Consider the following 21439-nt stretch of genomic DNA (forward strand, 5'->3'; position numbering starts at 1 on the left):
GAAGTGATGGCACCAGGATGCATTGTGGGAAGACGGTGGAGGGAGTGTGATGCCCTGAACAATGTTCGGCTGGGAGATCCTGGGCCCGGCCATTCACGTGGACATCAGTTTGCCACGTACCAGCTATCTAAATACGGCTGCTGACCAGGTCCACCCCCTTCAGTGTTCAAGGCGTCGGCCTGGCCTCCAAATTCTCCAGATCTCAATCCGATTGAGCGTCTGTGGGATGTGCTGGACCGACAGGTCCGATCCAGGGCGGCTCCACCTCGCAGCTTACAGGGCTTGAAGGGCCTGCTGCGGATGCCTTGGTGCCAGGCGTATCAGGCAGTTGGTCACCATATTTTGGCTCACACACAAGCAGGACCAGAGCACAGGGAAGTACGCTGCCATCACACTTTATTAAAAATAGAAGCGTATTCCAGAGTACTGTTCGTACGGACTACGGCGGACCACTGGTTTTTACTTTTCAGAAAATCAGCAACATACTGCAGAACAGCCATGTGGCCTAAATCCACTGTACACACAAGAGACCAGAAGAGAAGGATGAACCAGGTGACCTCGCCAAGTTCCGACCAAACCACATTTTAGAGAATAAAAACGGATGGAAACGAGGGGGGGAAATGGGATAAAATGAGTTATTACCAACAAACCAAACACGTTTTGCCCCGTGAGGGAAATAAAGCCACATACGATGCAGTTTAAAAAAGATGGCACATTTATTGCAACATAAATGTTATATACATTTTGTGTTTTTTCTGCCAAGAGACAGAAAAATTCAAATTCTTGTTGCTGTATTTTGTGATGTGCATCAACAACTCCTTGAATTTCATTTGGACACGAGAACAAACCTCCTACCGATCCAGAGAAGGGAGAAGAAGAAGACGGAGACGCCCCGCCCGCGGCAGGCCCGCGGCGGGCCCGCGGGCGGCAGAGCCCCCCCGCCCCGCCCCCCTCCCGCCGCGCCTCTGCGGAGCTCCGAGAACAACGGACAGGTTATGGCAAATAACCGTACATGTTTACTATCTAACATAGTAAAATAAAGTAAGAAACTTTTTTACTCAAAACTTTCGATTTCAAAAATCTAGAAAGAGTAATATTTAGAATTCAAGAAATATTCTTACAGTATTATTGTATAAAAGACTAACTACGGTGAAAAATAAGCCAAGTGTTTTTTTTTCCTTTTTGTATATTGTACAAGGGGACGAAGCAAACGGACGAGCCAAGAAACACAAAACAAGAGCAAGTTTGTTAAAGAGAGTCGGACGTCCCGCCTCCGTCCCGCCGGCCGGCGAGGAAGACGAGCTGATGAAGACCGAGATGAAGAGCAGGGCCAGGCGCAGGCGCAGAACAGACGGCAGCGGACTTCCGATTTGTGCAGGAAGTAAATCCAATTCAACGCTTCCTCGTAAACCCTTCCGTCCTTCCGCCTGCCTGGCTTCCCCTTCGCTGCTACACAAGGTTCTGGACGCGGCGACCCGGTCCCAGGCGGCGGAAGACGACGTGAGGGAAGTAGCGGGACTATAAAACAAGTCTTAAGACCACACACTCCGCACGAACGCACGCGGACGGCCGCGAGCCACCCGCTCGTGTCTTTTGGTCATCGCCGCGCTCCCGTAAACTCAACCCGAGTCTGACGAGGAAACCGGAAACCATCCGGCTCGCTAACATCCGGCCCGCCTCCGCCGGACACGACTCGGTACGACACCAGGGAAGAGGAGAAGCGGTCTACTTGGCGTACTTGCTTTGAGAGACGCTGTGAACGGAGATAACGGAGATATGTTCGTCAGGCCAGGAGAAAGCATGGTCGTCGTTTTGAAAAGCTACTTCCGGTGAGCGCGCGGCTAGCTAAGAGACGCTACTTTAGCGCCGGAGTCCAGAACAACAAACGCAATAACCTGCACGTTACAAACCAATAACCTGGAAGTTACAAACCAATAACCTGCACGTTACAAACCAATAACCTGCAAGTTACAAACCAATAACCTGCACGTTACAAACCAATAACCTGCACGTTACAAACCAATAACCTGCACGTTACAAACCAATAACCTGCACGTTACAAACCAATAACCTGCGAGTTACATCCAATAACCGGCAAGTTACAAACCAATAACCTGCACGTTACATCCAATAACCTGCATGTTACAAACCAATAACCTGCACGTTACAAACCAATAACCTGCACGTTACAAACCAATAACCTGCGAGTTACAAACCAATAACCTGCACGTTACATCCAATAACCTGCACGTTACATCCAATAACCTGCATGTTACAAACCAATAACCTGCAAGTTACAAACCAATAACCTGCACGTTACAAACCAATAACCTGCGAGTTACAAACCAATAACCTGCGAGTTACAAACCAATAACCTGCACGTTACAAACCAATAACCTGCACGTTACATCCAATAACCTGCATGTTACAAACCAATAACCTGCACGTTACATCCAATAACCTGCATGTTACAAACCAATAACCTGCAAGTTACAAACCAATAACCTGGAAGTTACAAACCAATAACCTGGAAGTTACAAACCAATAACCTGCAAGTTACAAACCAATAACCTGCACGTTACAAACCAATAACCTGCACGTTACAAACCAATAACCTGCACGTTACAAACCAATAACCTGCACGTTACAAACCAATAACCTGCACGTTACGTCATTCTAACACTATATGGCGAAGGACCCGCAGGGCAGTGACGTCGTGTTTTCCTTTAAGACACTAAAATATGCAGGGATGCTAAAGGTGCGCAAACACTTGGCTCTCTCCGCTACCGATGACGTATGAAACGGCCACCACGGCGGAGCGTTCAGTCAAACTGTACTTTGCCATTTTCTGCGTCACCTTTGCCGGGTTATTACCGCCGCACCTCGCGCGAGGAGACCTTCAGCCGTGTCGTCACGGCCACGAGGAGCGATGGCAACCAGGAGACGGACAGCTCGCGCGCGGGCACGATACAAATACACTCAGTACGTCTTTCACTCGCTATGACGCGTCGTTCGAGCTCTCGCCACACCTTCCCACTACACCACCCTCCCACTACACCACCTTCCCACTACACCACCCTCTCAGCTGGGTGGAAAGATCACTCCAAACAGGCCAATAAATGAAGGTTTCCTTCATGTGGGGGCGCCGCCGGCAAACTGTAGCGAGACTGAAACGTCACGTGCTCCTCTTTGAAACTTTGTAACGTTCCCTTTAGACACACACGTTATAGCTCCGCAACATAATAAATAGAGAAACAAAACAAAGAACAGAACAACAGCTGCTGTTACAATGCATTCGTCAATTCAGTTTAGGCACAAGGCATTCCCCCGCAGGGCCGGAGGAGGACGCCACAGTCTGTGATTGTTCAGAAGCGGCGGGCGTCTTCTGGCTTGACACGTGCTGAAGGTCTTCACGTGGGCAGGAACTTGCTGATGGATACTGGCTGCTGTCACAGGGGGGCTGGACGCTGGGTGGGGTTTCTTTTTATCACTATTATTATCATCACTATCGTTATTATTGTCATTATTATTATTATTATTGTTGTTGTTATGACGACATGATTGGCTTGTGTCAGTCTTGTAGTTTTGCTTTAAGTGGTCTGTCTCCTCCAGTTGGTGTGAAGAACTGGAAGTCCGGTCTGCCATCGGGAAGCAAAGTCGGCAATTCTCTCTTTACAGAAACGATCTGGATCATCTTCACCTGTTGGCAGGAAGAAGAAACATCCCACTCAGAGGCCGACATTGAACAGCTAATCACACGTTTTACTCCTCAACACACTTCAACATTCACACACATCAGCTTTATCAACAAGCGTGACTGTTCCCAAAGGAAACCCTGTTCCAGGACTTCATGGTGGATATGGACGCCAGGCCTTCTTGGCAGAAGGTCACATATTATTCAGTAGTCGCATCAGCAGAAGTCTCAACAGTCTACATGGACGTACCGCCCGGAGACGCCACACTGGTATCACATCTCAGCACACGAAGACATGAATAAAACACAACATCTCAGCAGGTAACAATACAACTGCACAACCTGACTGGTATTAAACTAACTCTGCCGTCATTACTGAGAGGGAAGTGACGTCTGTTGACAGTGTGTTAAAGACAAGGTGAAGAAGTGATGTGTGACAGAAGGGTACCAGCAAGAGTTAAAGGGAAGGTTTACAAGATGGTTATGAGACCAGCTATGTTGTATGGTTTGGAGACAGTGGCACTGATTAAAAGACAGGAGGTGGAGCTGGAGGTGGCAGAGATGAAGATGATAAGATTTTCACTGGGAGTGATGAAGAAGGACAGGATTAGGAAGGAGTATATTAGAGGGACAGCTCAGGTTGGACGGTTTGGAGACAAAGCAAGAGAGACAAGATGGAGATGGTTTGGACATGTGTGGTGGAGAGATGCTGGGTATACTGGGAGAAGGATGCTGAATATGGAGCTGCCAGGGAAGAGGAAAAGAGGGAGGCCAAAGAGGAGGTTTACGGATGTGGTGAGGGAGGACATGCAGGTGGCTGGTGTGACAGAGGAAGATGCAGAAGACATGAAGAAATGGAAACGGATGATCTGCTGTGGGGACCCCAGCGGGAGCCGCCAAAAGTAGTAGTAGTAGCAGCAGTAGCAGTAGTAGCAGTAAAAGACAAGGTGAAACATCATTCAGGTGTCTCTTGCTTCCATAATGTGATGTATTGCCAAGTAAAACAGGATATTAAGGCGGGACAAAATGGGAATGGATGTGATTTGACTGGACGGTGCAAAACATTTGATGACTTGGTGACACGATCACAAAAGCATGGCTGTTTAGAGTTAGTTGAGGTGATTAGATTTTTATGAAGAAAAAAAAAATCAGTAAAGACAGAATATTTGTGGGGTGTCCAGGTAGTGTAGAGGTCTGTTCTGTTGCCTACCAAGACGGGGATCACCAGTTCAAATCCCCATGCTACCTCCGGCTTGATCGGGCGTCCCTACAGATACAATTGCCCGTGTCTGTGGGTGGGAAGCTAGATGTGGGTATGTGTCTTGGTCGCTGCACTAGCGCCTCCTCTGGTCGGTCAGGATGCCTGTTCAGTGGGGAGGGGGAACTGGGGGGAATAGCGTGATCCTCCCACACGCTACATCCCCCTGGTGAAACTCCTCACTGTCAGGTGAAAAGAAGCAGCTGATGACTCCACATGTATGGGAGGAGGCATGTGGTAGTCTGCAGCCCACCCTGGATCAACAGAGGGGGTGGAGCAGCGACCGGGATGGCTCGGAAGAGTGGGGCGATTGGCCAAGTACAATTGGGAAGAAAAAGGGAGGAACCCCCCCCCTCCTAAAAAAAAAAGACCTCGGGATATTTGTGATTTTTGTTGTTGTTGCACAAGCTGTTGAATGGGTGTATAATATGTGTACGGTGTATAATAGGTGTGTAATATGACAGTGTATAATATGAACATGTGTATAATATGAGTGTATGATATGACAGTGTATGATATGACAGTGTATGATATGACAGTGTATGATACGACAGTGTATGATATGAACAGTTGTGTAATATGACAGTGTATGATATGAACAGGTATATAATATGACAGTGTATATGACAGTGTATGATATGAAGGTGTATAATATGACAGTGTATGATATGACAGTGTATGATATGAACAGTTGTGTAATAGGACAGTGTATAATATGACAGTGTATAATATGACAGTGTATGATATGACAGTGTATGATATGAACAGTTGTGTAATATGACAGTGTATAATATGATAGTGTATACTATGACAGTGTATGATATGATAGTGTATACTATGACAGTGTATGATATGACAGTGTATAATATGACAGTGTATGATATGACAGTGTATGATATGAACAGTTGTGTAATAGGACAGTGTATAATATGACAGTGTATAATATGACAGTGTATGATATGACAGTGTATGATATGAACAGTTGTGTAATATGACAGTGTATAATATGATAGTGTATACTATGACAGTGTATGATATGATAGTGTATACTATGACAGTGTATGATATGACAGTGTATACTATGACAGTGTATGATATGAACAGGTGTATGATATGACAGTGTATAATATGACAGTGTATACTATGACAGTGTATGATATGATAGTGTATACTATGACAGTGTATGATATGACAGTGTATAATATGACAGTGTATGATATGACAGTATATAATATGACAGTGTATACTATGACAGTGTATGATATGATAGTGTATACTATGACAGTGTATGATATGACAGTGTATACTATGACAGTGTATGATATGATAGTGTATACTGTGACAGTGTATGATATGATAGTGTATACTATGACAGTGTATAATATGATAGTGTATACTATGACAGTGTATGATATGACAGTGTATAATATGACAGTGTATACTATGACAGTGTATGATATGATAGTGTATACTATGACAGTGTATGATATGACAGTGTATAATATGACAGTGTATGATATGACAGTGTATAATATGACAGTGTATACTATGACAGTGTATGATATGACAGTGTATAATACGACAGTGTATACTATGACAGTGTATGATATGATAGTGTATACTATGACAGTGTATGATATGACAGTGTATACTATGACAGTGTATGATATGATAGTGTATACTGTGACAGTGTATGATATGATAGTGTATACTATGACAGTGTATAATATGATAGTGTATAATATGACAGTGTATAATATGATAGTGTATAAATGACAGTGTATAATATGACAGTGTATACTATGACAGTGTATGATATGATAGTTTATACTATGACAGTGTATAATATGATAGTGTATAAATGACTGTATAATATGATAGTGTATAAATGACAGTGTATAATATGATAGTGTATAAATGACAGTGTATAATATGACAGTGTATAATATGATAGTGTATGATATGACAGTGTATAATATGAACAGTTGTGTAATATGACAGTGTATGATATGAACAGGTGTATAATATGACAGTGTATGATATGAACAGTTGTGTAATATGACAGTGTATGATATGAACAGGTGTATGATATGACTGTATAATATGACAGTGTATAAATGACAGTGTATACTATGATAGTGTATGACAGTGTATAATATGACAGTGTATAAATGACAGTGTATACTATGATAGTGTATAATATGACAGTGTATAATATGACAGTGTATGATATGAACAGGTGTATGATATGACAGTGTATAATATGACAGTGTATAATATGAACAGTTGTGTAATATGACAGTGTATGATATGAACAGGTGTATGATATGACAGTGTATGATATGACAGTGTATGATATGACAGTGTATAATATGACAGAGGAAATCAGCTAACTAGGTAAAAGAAGAATTTTCCTCTCACGTTGTCTTCAAGTTGCCTTGCCAGCAGAGGTGTTATGCTTGGATGCCTGACTTCCTGTTTACGCCCTGTGTTTGTCATACTTCATCTCTCTCCGAACTGCTTACCAATTTGCCATGAGTTGTACATTTTCATTTAAATGGGTCAAGGTAGTTTTACCTCAGCTGCTTATCTCTTGACATGCTACGCTAACTTTTCAGTTTTCCATGACCTCAATAAAACCTCCAGGATTCTTGATCAACTATGTCATTTTCCAGGATGGTTTTTCCATGACCGGAAAACTTCAAATTTACAGGTTTTCCAGGACGTGTGGGGACCCTGTGACTGATGTACCAGATGCTATATGATTCTGTTGTATACCTGTGCGCTTCTCAGAGGTGGCCCATGGGATTGGATGTGTCCGTGAGGCCGGGGTGGACTCCTGTGTGGGCCTGTTGGCCGTCCCCAGAAACCCCCGACACCTTCTCCTCCTCCCGTCTCTTAAGGCAGGCTGCTTTGGGGTTCAGGTTCCTCTCTGCGGGTTCAGAAAAAAAAGCTGGAGTTGGATGTAGGAGGCAGAGAGAAACAGACCCGCTGACTCTGATTTTCTGGGACTACAAACCAGGTGTAGCAGGACTACAAACCAGGTGCAGCAGGACTACAAACCAGGTGCAGCAGGACTACAAACCAGGTGCAGCAGGACTACAAACCAGGTGCAGCAGGACTACAAACCAGGTGTAGCAGGACTACAAACCAGGTGCAGCAGGACTACAAACCAGGTGCAGCAGCCATTGTGGCTGGTGTGCTGTCAGCTCAGCAGTAAACAGTTCCCACCCTTGTAAAAATGGATCCTGGGACCAAAGCTAACACACACAGTCTGATGTATTACAAACTACATCACACTATATGGGAACACTGTTGTACAGTCATATTGGTTGTCATGGATACATCAGCATCACGTTTCAGTCTTTTTTCCAACACGTATGTGTTTGCCGCTGCACCAGTGTTCGTCCTACCCAGTCAAAACATTTCAACAGCGGTACACGGAGACTGGAGAGAGTCTCACACCATAGCAAAGATGACAGGTGGTGTTATGGCGCCTGACTCCATCATGCACGTGGAGGAAATGGTAATTTATTAAGGGAGAAAAGTCACAGATTTCGGCTTTAAAGTGTCAATCTCAAAGATTACGGTTGCGTTCTTTTTTGGTATGCACTTCCCCGGAGTCATTTCTGAAACCGCTAACCAGTTTGTCCATCACAATGCCGGAACACAAAACGTTGTGTTGCAGCTGTTCTCTCTGAAGGACCAACCACTGCTGGGTGACAGAAAACACATCACTTCCTGTGTGACGCGGCGGGAATGTCGGCACAGACACACCTTTTTGTGTCACCTCGTTCGGCCAACGACCGTAAGACGTATTTATTTAGGTGAGAGTCTTCCAGATTACTTTAAGTCTAAGTTCTGTTTCCATGTAACGTTACAAAACAACCAGATTAACCAGCCTTCCCAGACTTCAAACTGATGAACTAGTCATGGATGTCCACTGACCTCTGACCTGCTGCTCCAGGCTCAGAATGACTGCTACCGCCTGATGGAGGATCAGCAGCTTGGTCTGGGGCTTCTCACTCTTCAGGTGCAGCTGGCACATGCGTCCCAGCTCCTTGAAGGCCTCGTTGATGTCCCTCACCCTCAGACGCTCGCGGGCGTTGTTGGCCATTCTCCTCTCACGCTCGCGCTCGGCCTTCTGCTCCGGGTTCAGGTCCTCATCCTCATTGATGCTGCTGAAGAGGGGAAGAAGACGCCCGGCCGAGGTCATTGCAATGCCAACCAGAGACTCAAGACACCAGTTTTTACATGGCGAGCTAACGAAAGAACAAAACACATCCTGCTCGACATCATGATGTCACTCCACATCTACGGCGACATCAATACAGTGGTGGTGGTGGTGGTGGCAGATATGACCTTGAATAACCATGAACCGTGTGACCAAAATAAACTAAAGTGGTTATTTAAGGTTAGTTTTGGGGTTGTTTTTGGATCCCCCCCCCCTTTTTTTTCCTCCCCAGTTGTACCTGGCCAATTACCCCACTCTTCCGAGCCGTCCCGGTCTCTGCTCCACCCCTTCTGCTGATCCGGGGAGGGCTGTAGACTACCGCATGCCTCCTCCCATACATGTGGAGTCGCCAGCCACTTCTTTTTACCTGACAGTGAGGAGTTTCACCAGGGGGAACGTACTGCGTGGGAGGATCACGCTATTCCCCCCCCCCCCAAACAGGCGCCTCGACCAATCAGAGGAGGCGCTAGTACAGCGACCAGGACACATACCCACATCCGGCTTCTCACCCGCAGACACGGCCAATTTTGTCTGTTGGGACGCCCGACCAAGCCGGAGGAAACACGGGGATTCGAACCTCTGATCCCCGTGTTGGTAGGCAACGGAATAGACCGCCACGCCACCCAGACGCCCAAGGTGAATTATTTAAGTATTAATATGAAGATGAAAAATGTTTAATCATGTAAATATTTTGTTCACTTCTTAGGTGAAACGGTACAAAGACACAACATAAGTAAAGTCATCTGAATTGAATAAACTATAAAGTAAAATCAAACAAGAAAATATTTCAGATATTTGGGAGGAAAGTAAAGTAAATACGTTTCCTTCAAAATGTAAAAGCGGTGTTCTTTTACAGCACAACTGTTGTTAGAAAGAATTCAAAACTGGCACCTAATCAAGTAATTTTGACCTGCTGCAAGTTATCAGTTGCTCCAAGAATGTTTCAAATCTCCATGAAGGATTTTAAGACTGTTTATAGAAGCAGCTAGCTATGCTAATTATATCACCTATGCCAAAAGACCCCACCCCCACCCCGGGATGACCAGATGCCAACAGACAAAAATGAAGGACAAACTGAGATTTTGCAGGGCAGATTTATAATGTCCACCCTCCAGACATTACTAACACAGAAAGATGTTGAGCTGTGACATAATGCTATCAGGCCTTACTAAAAAAACACCGATACCCCTACACCCTGCCCGTGGCCACACTCCTGCTCACTATCTGAGTTTGACAATAAAATGCTTAAATAGTAGATGAGAAATTAAATCGCTGTAGGCTTGACCAACAAACAGTATAATGAGAGCGGTCTTTGACTAGGTGCCATGTTGGTGTTTAAGAGCACATTAATATACAACCAACCAAGCTATCAGATATAAATTAAAATTAATAATTTAATGATTAAATGATGAAACATCCATCCATTATCTGAACCGCTTATCCTGCTCTCAGGGTCACGGTGATGCTGGAGGCTATCCCAGCAGTCATTGGGCGGCAGACGGGGAGACACCCTGGACAGGCTGCTGGAGCCCTCGGAGGAAACCCACGCAGACACGGGGAGAACATGCAAACTCCACACAGAGGATGACCCGGGTCGACCCCCAAGGTTGGACTACCCCAGGGCTCGAATCCAGGACCTTCTTGCTGTGAGGCGACCGCACTAACCACTGTGCCGCCCACGATGAAACACGTACATGTTATTTTGCTTCAAATTGCAGGACATCGTCTCACCGTTGGTCAAAATGCTGCAGGGTGAGGGTTGTGGTCACCTGACTGCCCTACGACACACACACATACAGGCACAAACCCACACATACACACAGTAATAGGAGGTATTTTGGTGCTGGGACCTTGTGCGGGTGCCTCCTCGGGGTGTTTTGATGTCTTTCTTGTCACTCTCCTCATCTGACTTGAGTTCATCAGAGGAGTGGTTGTCAAGCATCTCCTCCTTGTCTTGGTTCTCCATCTTCAGCTCCAGCGCAGAAGCCACCTGCCCCACCAACCCTGAAGCCAGACCTGCAGCAACACACAGAGAGGACAACAGGATAACAACACCACCCTGACAATGTCTTGCTGTTTTTTCATCAACATATGAAACTGGTCTAGTATGATGTTGTATGTAAAGCCTTGTGTTGTCCATATCATTGTGCACATCGCACCTCTGAAGGCCTCCACTTGGTGGCTGAGTTCAGTGCTGGATGTGGCGCCGGCGCTGGGCAGGCCAGCGTGGCTGCTGGAGAGAGTGGCAGCCTCGTCGCGGTGGGCTCCACCCTGCAGAACCAGATGAGACAAGAAACACCGTCAGGTACATGCTCAGATCTGACCATGGATTTCTATCAGAGAGAAGCTTCTAGAACGCCACATGGGATGGAGTATTTCCTCTGAGCTGTGACATGAAATGTAGCTTCAAACACAAAGTGACTTTTATCCAGAACCTCCAAAACAGTCAACTGCCGCCAAAGTAAACCACAATGTCCCTCCTGTCTGAGCTTTAACACACATTCTCCAGCTAGCGGCTCCCCCTCAGCCCAGGGAGGGGCGGAGAGCCAGTACTGTGTGTGTTCTTATACTTATACCTATACTTCTGTAAGGACCAACTGGACCCCCCCCCCTCCCCATTTTCTCCCCAATTGTACTTGGCCAATTACCCCACTCTTCCGAGCCGTCCCGGTCACTGCTCCACCCCCTCTGCCGATCCGGGGAGGGCTGCAGACTACCACATGGCTCCTCCCATACATGTGGAATCGCCAACCGCTTCTTTTCACCTGACAGTGAGGAGTTTCACCAGGGGGACATAGCGCGTGGGAGGATCATGGAATTCCCCCTTCCCCCCGAACAGGCGCCCCGACTGACCAGAGGAGGCGCTAGTGCAGCGACCAGGAAACAACCATATCCGGCTTCCCACCGCAGACATGCCAATTGTGTCTGTACGGACGCCCGACCGGAGTGAGTACATTTTGGCCGGTCCTCACTTCATTAAGGGTTTATTTTAAGTTAAGGACTTGGGTTAAGGTTAGAATTAGGATTAGGTGAAGGTAAGGGTTAAGTTTAGATGTATAGATCTGATGGTTGTAATAACAATAATAATAACAACTTTATTTATATAGCACTTTTCAGAAACAAGTTACAAGTGCTTTACAAAGACACAAAAACAAGAAATTACCAGACAGCCAATAAATAAAGGTAAAACTGATGCAGTAATAATGACAAGTGAGGTATGAATTACTACAACACAGTAAAAACAAGTAAAGTAGCGTCCGGGTAGCGTGGCGGTCTATTCCGTTGCCTACCAATGCAGGGCTCGCCAGTTCAAATCCCCATGTTACCTCCGGCTTGGTTGGGCGTCCCTACAGACACAATTGGCCGTGTCTGCGGGTGGGAAGCCAGATGTGGGGATTTGTCCTGGTCACTGCACTAGCGCCTCCTCTGGTCGGTCAAGGTGCCTGTTCGGGGGAACTAGGGGCGAAATGCGTGATCCTCCCACGCACTACGTCCTCCTGGTGAAACTCTTCACTGTCAGGTGTAAAGAAGCGGCTGGTGACTCCACATGTATGGGAGGAGGCATGTGGTTGTCTGCAGCTCTCCCCAGATCGGCAGAGGGGGTGGAGCAGAGACCGGGACGGCTCAGACTGACGTTCTTGTTGCCAATCTACTTCATGTTTTTTTGTGAATCTGGTAGGATTGTCTGCATTTTTTTTTTTACACTTTCTCTCAAACGGACTAAATTGCTGGATGCTTTTTGCGAGAGAAGGCTGCCACAAGTCTTTCACGTGAGGTGGAACTTACACACCAACTCCAGGATGGTGTGCACATATTTCTTATTGAATTGAAGGCAGTGCACCGATAATATTTGCTAATGCACGCTCAATAATCCAGGTAAGAAAATCACAGGAAGCTGAATCAGTTCATCTGGACACAACGTTTATTGAGAGAGCAACGTTTCATCACTCGTCTAAGTGACCTCTTCAGTCTCACCTGACTGCAGGTGTCCCCACCCTTATAAACAATATAGTGGCATAACGACCAAAAACAGCGATCAGTTTCATATGCAAACTGCCGTGACCATTAACTAGAGTTACAATGGTCATGTGTACTATTCACAGAGGGTTGGAGAACAACTGCAATCACAGCATTGTAAGATGGTGACAGATGTACTCTTCGCCAGCACCCCCCCCCCCGTTCAGGGATGGCCTCTTTGACTCCCCATTCAAACCAGCGTTCCTCCCTATCAAGGATGTGCACATCCTCATCCTTGAAAGAGTGGCCACTGGCCTGTAGATGGGTGTAGACTGTGGAGTCCTGGCCTGACACGTTAGATCTTCTGTGTGGTACCATCCTCTTGGCCAGCATCTGTTTGGTTTCCCTGATGTACGATTTATGGCAATCATCCTGGCACTTAACAGTGTACATGCTGATGCTGCAGTAGCTGCTGCAGTGCACAGTGGTGTGTGTTGTGGTTGTTGAAGGTCAGCTGTCTTGTTGGTTTTGATCCAGTAGTGCATATAGTGTGTGATAGTGTATTTTGCAACTGGGAATATAATGCACCGGATAGGCGCTCCTGGAAGAAATCTGTGCAGGAAGGAGCGGCACGTCATGAAATGGAATCCGCTGGGCTGCAGAGAAAAAGCGACAGCACCGCAAGGAGAGAGAAAAAAAGGCTGAACCACCACCACCACTTTCCCCTGTCCACACTGCACCAAAGTATGTGGATTGCGAATCAGTCTCTACAGCCATCTGAAGACCCACAAATAGAAAACCCAATGGAGAGGACTGTCATACTTGCTTCGAGTGACCGCCGATGATGATGATTTTGCATGTGGCTGTGTTGGCTGTATAGCACCATATGAGAAATTTGCATGTGTGTGTGTGGGGGGGGGTGCAGGTCGTTACTGAAGCCCCTGATTTAAACTCCATTGTACACTACTGGTGGGATGTAATGAAAGCGTGGATTACAGTTTCCAGATTCTTAACAGATAAAAAGGAGACCTAACTTTTGAGATATTATGAAGTTGCAGAAAGCACGACTGAATGACTGACTCAACCTGTTGGTCAAAGTTAAGTTGGTTATCAAAGATAACACCCAGATTTCTGCACTGGGTTTTGATGCAATAAGAAAGAGAACCTAAGTTAAAGAAGTGCTTGCTGGAGGGGTCTAGACTTAAGATGGAGGGGTCTAGACCTTTCTTCACATGGATCACCACCTTGCCATGGTGGAGAAGCTTGCGTGTACTAATGATCCCAAGAGCTATGCTGTCCAGAGCTTGGCTCCTGGTAGGGTCACCCAAGGTGGATAGGTCAAGGGGGCAGTTCCAGACAAAGTGTGATCCAACAAAGACTTCAATGGCAGAACTCACGGAAGATGTCTTCAAGTCACAATGCCAGTGAAGGTGGATGAAGGCTGCAGCAGAGGTTGGTCCCCATTCATCTTGGTCCTCCATGCTACTGGACTCTGGCCACTCCCTAGCAAAGACTGTGTGGTGGCTGCAGGCGCATCAGCCACTCCACATAAAAAGCTGTCACGCGCAGGCATCCTCCCGCAAGGATCTATGCCCACCTGAAGACCCTCAAGGACCTAGAAGGAGGACAGTCATACTCAACCCTGAGTGGCTGCCAGTGATGATGAGACTTATGATAATAGCTTCTGATTTATTATAAGAGTTTAACTGAAGAAAGTTCTGAGAGAGTCAGTTTTTAACAGATGTAAGACAGGATTGAATTTTGACCAGTTGTGTTGCGTTGTTGTAGTCAAATGAGAAATAGATCTGGGAGTATTATGTACAAAAATGGAAACTGATATTGTACTTATGAAAGATTTGACCTAGAAGTAACATATAAATGGAGAATAATATAGGGCCAAGGACTGAGCCTTGAGGCACTCCACAGAAGAAATGGGAGGTGGAAGATTTAAAGTCACCAATGACCATACAAAATTTCCTATTAGAAAGATAAGAATAAAACCAATCTAAAACTATACCTGATATGCCAACCCAATGCTTGAGATGTTCAATTAAGATATCAACTGTATCAAAAGCTGCAGTAAGATCTAAAAGCAATAAAACAGATGTTTGGCCATTGTCAGATTGTAAAAGAATATCATTAAGAACTCTAACGAGTGCTGTCTCAGTGCTATGACCCGCCCTAAAATCTGACTGACATTTATCAAAGAGCCTGTTGCCATTCATATGATCAATGAGCCGCCAAGCAACTATGTTTTCCAAGACCTTAGCCAGAAGGGGTAGTTTAGATATGGGACGGACGTTATATTCAAAACAGATGGCTCAAGAGATGGCTTTTTGAGAAGTGGTTGATCTATAGCAGATTTAAGATAATCAGGCACAAGTAAGGAATTGATAATGGCTAGGACAAATGCAAATGAGGAGGAGATTGAATGAATTATTTCTTTGAAGTGAGTTGGAAGAATGTCCAGAATGAAATATTTCTTTGAAGAAGTGAGTTGGAAGAATGTCCAGTGAACAGGAGGATAATTTCATGTCGGTAATGACACTGGTTAAATGTTTAGTAGTGTCTAACTTAAAGGACCAGTGTGTAGGATTTAGTGGCATCTATTGGTGAGATTGCAGATTGCAACCAACTGATAACCCCTCCACGTAGGAACCTATGGTAGCCACAAAACTACACGAAAAATGTGAAAGGCCTTCTCTAGAGCCAGTGTTTATGGTTTGTCAATTCTGGGCTACAATAGAAACATGGTGGTGCAACATGGTGGGCTCTGTGGATGAGGACCCACTGCCTCTGTAAACATATATGTCTCATTCTAAAGTAATGAAAACACAACAATTCTTATTTTCAGGTGATTATACACGAATGAAACAATACTTATGAATATTACATTCCATTTCTGCCAATAGATCCCCCTAAATATTATACACTGGTGCTTTAAATGCTAGCAGGATGCCAGGTGTTTTATAACAAAGATCAGGGAGAGTTTGAGAAGGAGGGATGATTGCGTTCCTAAAAGCTTGAAACTTATTAGAGAAAAATTATACACACTTTTATCAACCGAGGGCTCGATACAATGAGGGGGGGGGGTTTGTGGTGTAGCTGATAATATCGAAGAGGCGTCTCGAGTCTTGTTCATGTTTAGCTATAAGATCTCAAAAATAATTACTAGGTGCAATTTTAACTGCCAAGTCAAAACCTTTCATGAGATCCTTCAGGCTTTCAAGATGGGCGGAAAGTTATGTAGCCCACCATTTGCATTCTGCTTTATGGTAAGTTCTCTTTATTAAGCCAGGGCTGAGATGGCATTTAAGGCTTTGTAACTCTAACAGGGGCAATATTGTCTAGAATATTTACACAAGCGGTACTGAAAGAATTTAAAAAGGCCGAGGTGTTCAATGAGGAGCAGAGCTGGAGGTCAGAAGGGGCCAGGGCTTGGCAAAATTTACCTGCTGAGGATGAATTGGAAAAAAAAAAAAAAAAACGGACAGCAAGTGACTTGTGCATCGCAGCTCATGGTAGTGAAAAATGCAGTAATACACAAAATAATGTTATGGTACGGCCCTGACTGGAGCTGCGCCCGAAGAGGAAACACAGAGGGTGGTCTGACAGGACGTGGAAGCGGGGCAGGCTAAGCTAAGCTAGCCCATGCAGAACGGCAGTTCTGACAGTCATCCTGGCTGGCGTTTGTTCTCCTGGACAGTGATGTGTGTTAGATTGGATATATGTGTTCTTGTAGCTTTTGGATGTGTGTTTGTCTTTGTGTTGCACTGCTGTGGGCTGGGGGGAAACGATGCCTCGTTTCATTTCATGTGCACAAGTACATGAAATGAAACGACAAATAAAGTTTCTGATTCTGATTTCGGCGAAACCCCAATTTCTCTGCATAGCGCGGTATTTAGTAAACATCCAGAAGATAAAACCAGGTCCAGGATGGGTTCCTTACTGTGCATGGCTTCAGTTGGAGCCTGAACAAGGTTAAAATGATCCACCACATTTAAAAACTCTGAAGTTAGGGGATTGTCAGTTATGGCTGGGGTTAAGAGCTAGGGAATGAATGTAGTCAGGGAGGGTCCTTACAAAGATAGAAGTACAAGAATGTGTGTGAGCGAGAGAGAGAGAGTTTGTGTGTGTGTGTGTGTGTGTGAGAGAGAGTTTGTGTGCTTGTGTGTGTGTGAGAGAGAGAGAGAGAGTGTGTGTGTGTGTTTGTTGGGGGTTCGAGTTTGGCTATCGTCTGTGTGGGTGCTTTTGATTTGTGAATGCATACATCATCTTGCATGTGTGCACGTGTGTGTGTGTGAGGGGGGGTGGGGGGGGGTGAGAATGTGATCTCCAGTCACTGCTGGCCTCTGTTAACCCCTCGCCCCCCCCCCCCCCCCCCCAGCGCTGCGCTGATCTCTGCTCGGCTTCTCAACAGGTGTCCAAACAACTCTTTGTCTGGAGGAGTCGGAGGGAAACTGGGGCTCTGCCATTTTCATGGCCGCCTGATTACCATACAGCTGAGGGGCTGCGTTTTGGGCGGAGGCACGGGCGAGGACGCATGCTTCCAGCCATTCAGATGACCCGAGTAAAAAAAAAAAAAAAAAAAAGAGGGCGGTGAAAAAGGGGGTTTGTCCAGAGGGGAAAGCCTGTGTCTGTGCTGTGTGGAGGGGCTGCTCAGCCCCGGGGGTCCGAGAGGAAACGCTGTGGGTCTGGAACAGAAACGACTCCTTCTCTCTCGCGGCCAAAACCGGCCAAAACCACCCACGCCCAAATAAACCCGAGCCGCCGGAGGAAATCAAAAAACGTGATTCTATATCAAACAGACAGAATGACATCAGAAAGCTCGGTGATGGATCGCAAACGGCGAGCGTCCGTGTTTCCCGCCGCCGTGAGCCAGATGACAGCGTCGAACTGCGGAGATGAAAGGAAGAAGCGCTCGGTCTTCACATGTGTCATAACTCTCTGCTGCTGCTGGCGGAGGCAGCGAGCGGGCGGCAGAAACGAAGGAAACATGACACAGCTTTGATCATCCTGACGTGACGTGACGGCGGGAATTTAGTAAAATATCATACAGCAGTGAAAACCCCAAACGAGACGCATCGATGCAGATACCAGTACCTGACACACCGGGTTGACGCCAGGCTAAAATGGAGGATTGGTACTGGAGATTCTGCCCGAGACTAAAACCCGATACCAAATTCCACGAGTAACATGGCAAACAAAAGCAAAACGGTTTGATGACTGTTTTGGAAAATGGAAGGTCGTATTTCTTCTCCGAGCCGTCCCGGTCTCTGCTCCGCCCCCTCTGCTGATCCGGGGAGGGAGGGCTGCAGACTACCACATGCCTCCTCCTCCCGTACATGTGGAGTCGCCAGCCGCTTCTTCTCACCTGACAGTGAGGAGTTTCACCGGGGGGATGTAGTGCGTGGGAGGATCACACTGTTCCCCCCAGTCCCCCTGAACAGGCGCCCCGACCGACCAGAGGAGGCGCTAGTGCAGCGACCAGGACACATACCCACATCCGGCTTCCCACTTGCAGACACGGGCAATTGTGTCTGTAGGGACGTCCGACCAAGCCGGAGGTAACACAGGGAATTGAACCGGCGATCCCCGTGTTGGTAGGCAACGGAATAGACCGCTACACTACCTGGACGCCACTGAGTAGGATCTTTTAAGGCCTACTCCAAACACCCAGTCGTGCCTATGGATTTTACGTACACCTTGCTAACGTGATAGCTGAGCCTGCCCAGTCCGGTGTACGAGCAGAGCGCAACACGCATATCGGCTGCAGCGTTCAGCCTTTTTCTGGCGGAAACCGTGAGTGTTGTATCAATGCCGCCAAGCTCCCTCATGTGGCTCAAAGATGTACTGCAGATATAAACCTTAAATAAAAGACTATGGAAGAAATTCTGCTAATTTATTTGGCGACCCACGTAAAACCTCCTGCGACCCACCTGTGGGTCGCGACCCCGTCTCTGGGAACGACTGGTCTAATTCACCGTTCAAGTGGGGGTTTTTTTTGTCGGCATTTTCCGCCTTTGACAGTGAAAGTCGAGAGAGAGACAGGAAAGGCAGGGGAGAGAGGGGGATGACATGCAGCAAAGAGCCCGGGCAGGATTCAAACCCAGGCCGCTGCGGTACGGACTCAGCCTTATGTGGTACCACTCTACCAGGTGGGCCACCGGGGCGCCCCCTCAAATGTTTTTTTTGTCCTTCATTTTGGTAATTATCCACAGTTAATTGGGTTCATTTACACTGGTATCAAATGTCCTTAAATTCAACATTAATCAAATTCATTACCGTGCCTGTTTGAGGTTTTCCTAAAACCGATACCGTTGGTCACATGCCCAACAACAACATCAGTAACCCATGTTCTGTGCCAGTAAACCCAACGGATCTAACGCAATCACACGCTCAAAGTGGGAAACATGTGATTATAATCAGAGGGAGAAAGAATAAAAGGAAAAAAAACCCTGTTTTGTGCAAAAAGCAAAGTTTAACCATGCAAGTAACACCTACAGATGTTCTCAAATCCCTCCACTCCTCCAAACGAGCAGAGTCGGGATGGAGGACGGGGGAGCACATTCTCCCATTTCACTCGAGGATTAGTCTTTAACGTTACATGGACAGCAACACGCAAACACTTTCCAGACCAAAGCACCACTTCACTCCATTAAGTCTGGTTTTCTCATTTCTCCTTTCACCCTTGTGTATACTGTCTGCTTTTCCCAAGAAGAAGAAGAAGGAATGGGGGGGAGGGTGGGGGGGCTTGGGCCGACCATTACACTTATGGAAAATATGTCAGCAGAAATTCAACTGCTGTGTGTGGAAAACATCTGAGTATTTTTTTTTTACGCATGGCAGCAGATCCCCTCCTAAACAGGTGGCGCAGGCCTGTGCATCTGGAAATATTAAACCCCAGAATAAATATTTCGACTTACAAGACTAAAACACGTACAAGCTCATCAGCCGCAATATACACAACATGCAATCTCCTAAATATTTAAAAGCAATCCAACCCCCCCCCCCCCCCCCTATCTCTGTGAAGTCCTCCTACCATTGCCGCTGTCCGACTCGGAACCAAAGCGGATGCAGGGAAGTTTGCTCCGAGGGCAGCGAGCGGCCCGTTCTGGGCCTGTCCCAGCAGGCTGTGGATGTCACTGGGCAGGCTGGCGGTGGAGCCCACCGCGTGGTTCCGCAGAACAAGGATTGCGTCATCCAGTCTGTCCAGACGATCCTCCATCCGAGACTGGGAGGAGCAGGAAGGAGAGAGGGGTTGGGGAGGTGGGGAGGGGAAGGAGCAGAGGAGAGAGGACAGAGCAGCTTTATATAAGCCCATTAGGACCCGAGCAGAGAACACTGATCATATGGTGTGGATTTGAACACAAAGGGGGGAAAAAAACATCTGAAACGTAAAATAAAGATAATCCAAACTCAGGGACAAAGGAGCCATTTCAACTTGAGGTGCTCGTTCCAAGTTTGGGCAGAGTCAACAATACCCCGGTATCGGTCTGGCGGGGATACTTCCACTATCAATTCAAAGTTAAAAATCTTGTGCTTAAGCTGATTACTGCAAGCTGGAATGGCAAACTATACAGAACAAAATAAAGCAAGATGGGGAAATAATAATAGATAATAAGTGCACTTCACTGTGAGGGATTCGGAGTCGAACTTTTGAACGGGTTAAAACAAAAAAAAAAAAAAAAGCCACACTGAAATGATGCAAAGATGGAAAATGGGGATGTGAGGAGACTCCATCTGAAGGGCGGGGATACCTCACAGACATCCTTCAAGAAAGACATGGCATCCTGGAGATGCTCATGTAGCTGCTGCTGAACCCGGTTTTTCTGGCGAGGTCATGGGAATAAAGACAAGACGACAGAAGAAGATCAACATCTATGAAACATCAGAAACAAACACTGTGGAGCATAGAGGAGTCAAGACAAGACGAGGACTGACGGCTGCTTACTCATTACTCTGCAGGAACGAGGCGGAGATTCTAAAGGTCCCGTCAGGGCTGCACGATACTGGAAAAAACTCAACACTGCGGTTTTTCCCCCCTGCGATATATTCGTGTTGCGATATATATGTATATACGTGTTGTGATCTAAAAACATACAGGAGTTTTCACCAGATGGTTTTAGTAGTCCTACTTTGAAATAATTAATAATTCTAGAACGATTGGGGTAATTTTGTAGGGCAGTTCGTCAGCATAGAAATGAAAAATAATAAAAAAGCTGAATCGTAGAGACTAGAGCGGTGCCTGTTCAGAACGGGCCTGTTCAGAACGGGCCTGTTCAGAACGGGCCTG

General features: G+C 46.2%; 1 protein-coding gene across 7 annotated transcripts in view; it reads right to left on the reverse strand.

The window, feature by feature from the left end:
• Positions 1–2162: 2162 nt before the first annotated feature.
• Positions 2163–21439, reverse strand: part of tcf12 (transcription factor 12) — a 169517-nt gene continuing 150240 nt past the window's right edge. For 6 of the 7 annotated variants that reach the window (XM_056278282.1, XM_056278280.1, XM_056278281.1 and 3 more), the window contains 6 exons: positions 20186–20377; positions 11346–11457; positions 11037–11202; positions 8901–9133; positions 7731–7884; positions 2493–3700 (listed from right to left, as the gene is read on the reverse strand). In XM_056278282.1, the coding sequence (XP_056134257.1) occupies positions 7742–7884; positions 8901–9133; positions 11037–11202; positions 11346–11457; positions 20186–20377 (846 nt within the window). In that variant the 3' untranslated portion in view covers positions 2493–3700; positions 7731–7741. Of the gene's footprint in view, positions 2202–2492; positions 3701–7730; positions 7885–8900; positions 9134–11036; positions 11203–11345; positions 11458–20185; positions 20378–21439 lie in introns of those variants that run through there. The other variant, XR_008810147.1, reaches the window with a different exon arrangement.

Source organism: Lampris incognitus, chromosome 4, assembly GCF_029633865.1.
Source record: "Lampris incognitus isolate fLamInc1 chromosome 4, fLamInc1.hap2, whole genome shotgun sequence".
Classification (NCBI taxonomy): Eukaryota; Metazoa; Chordata; class Actinopteri; order Lampriformes; family Lampridae; genus Lampris; species Lampris incognitus.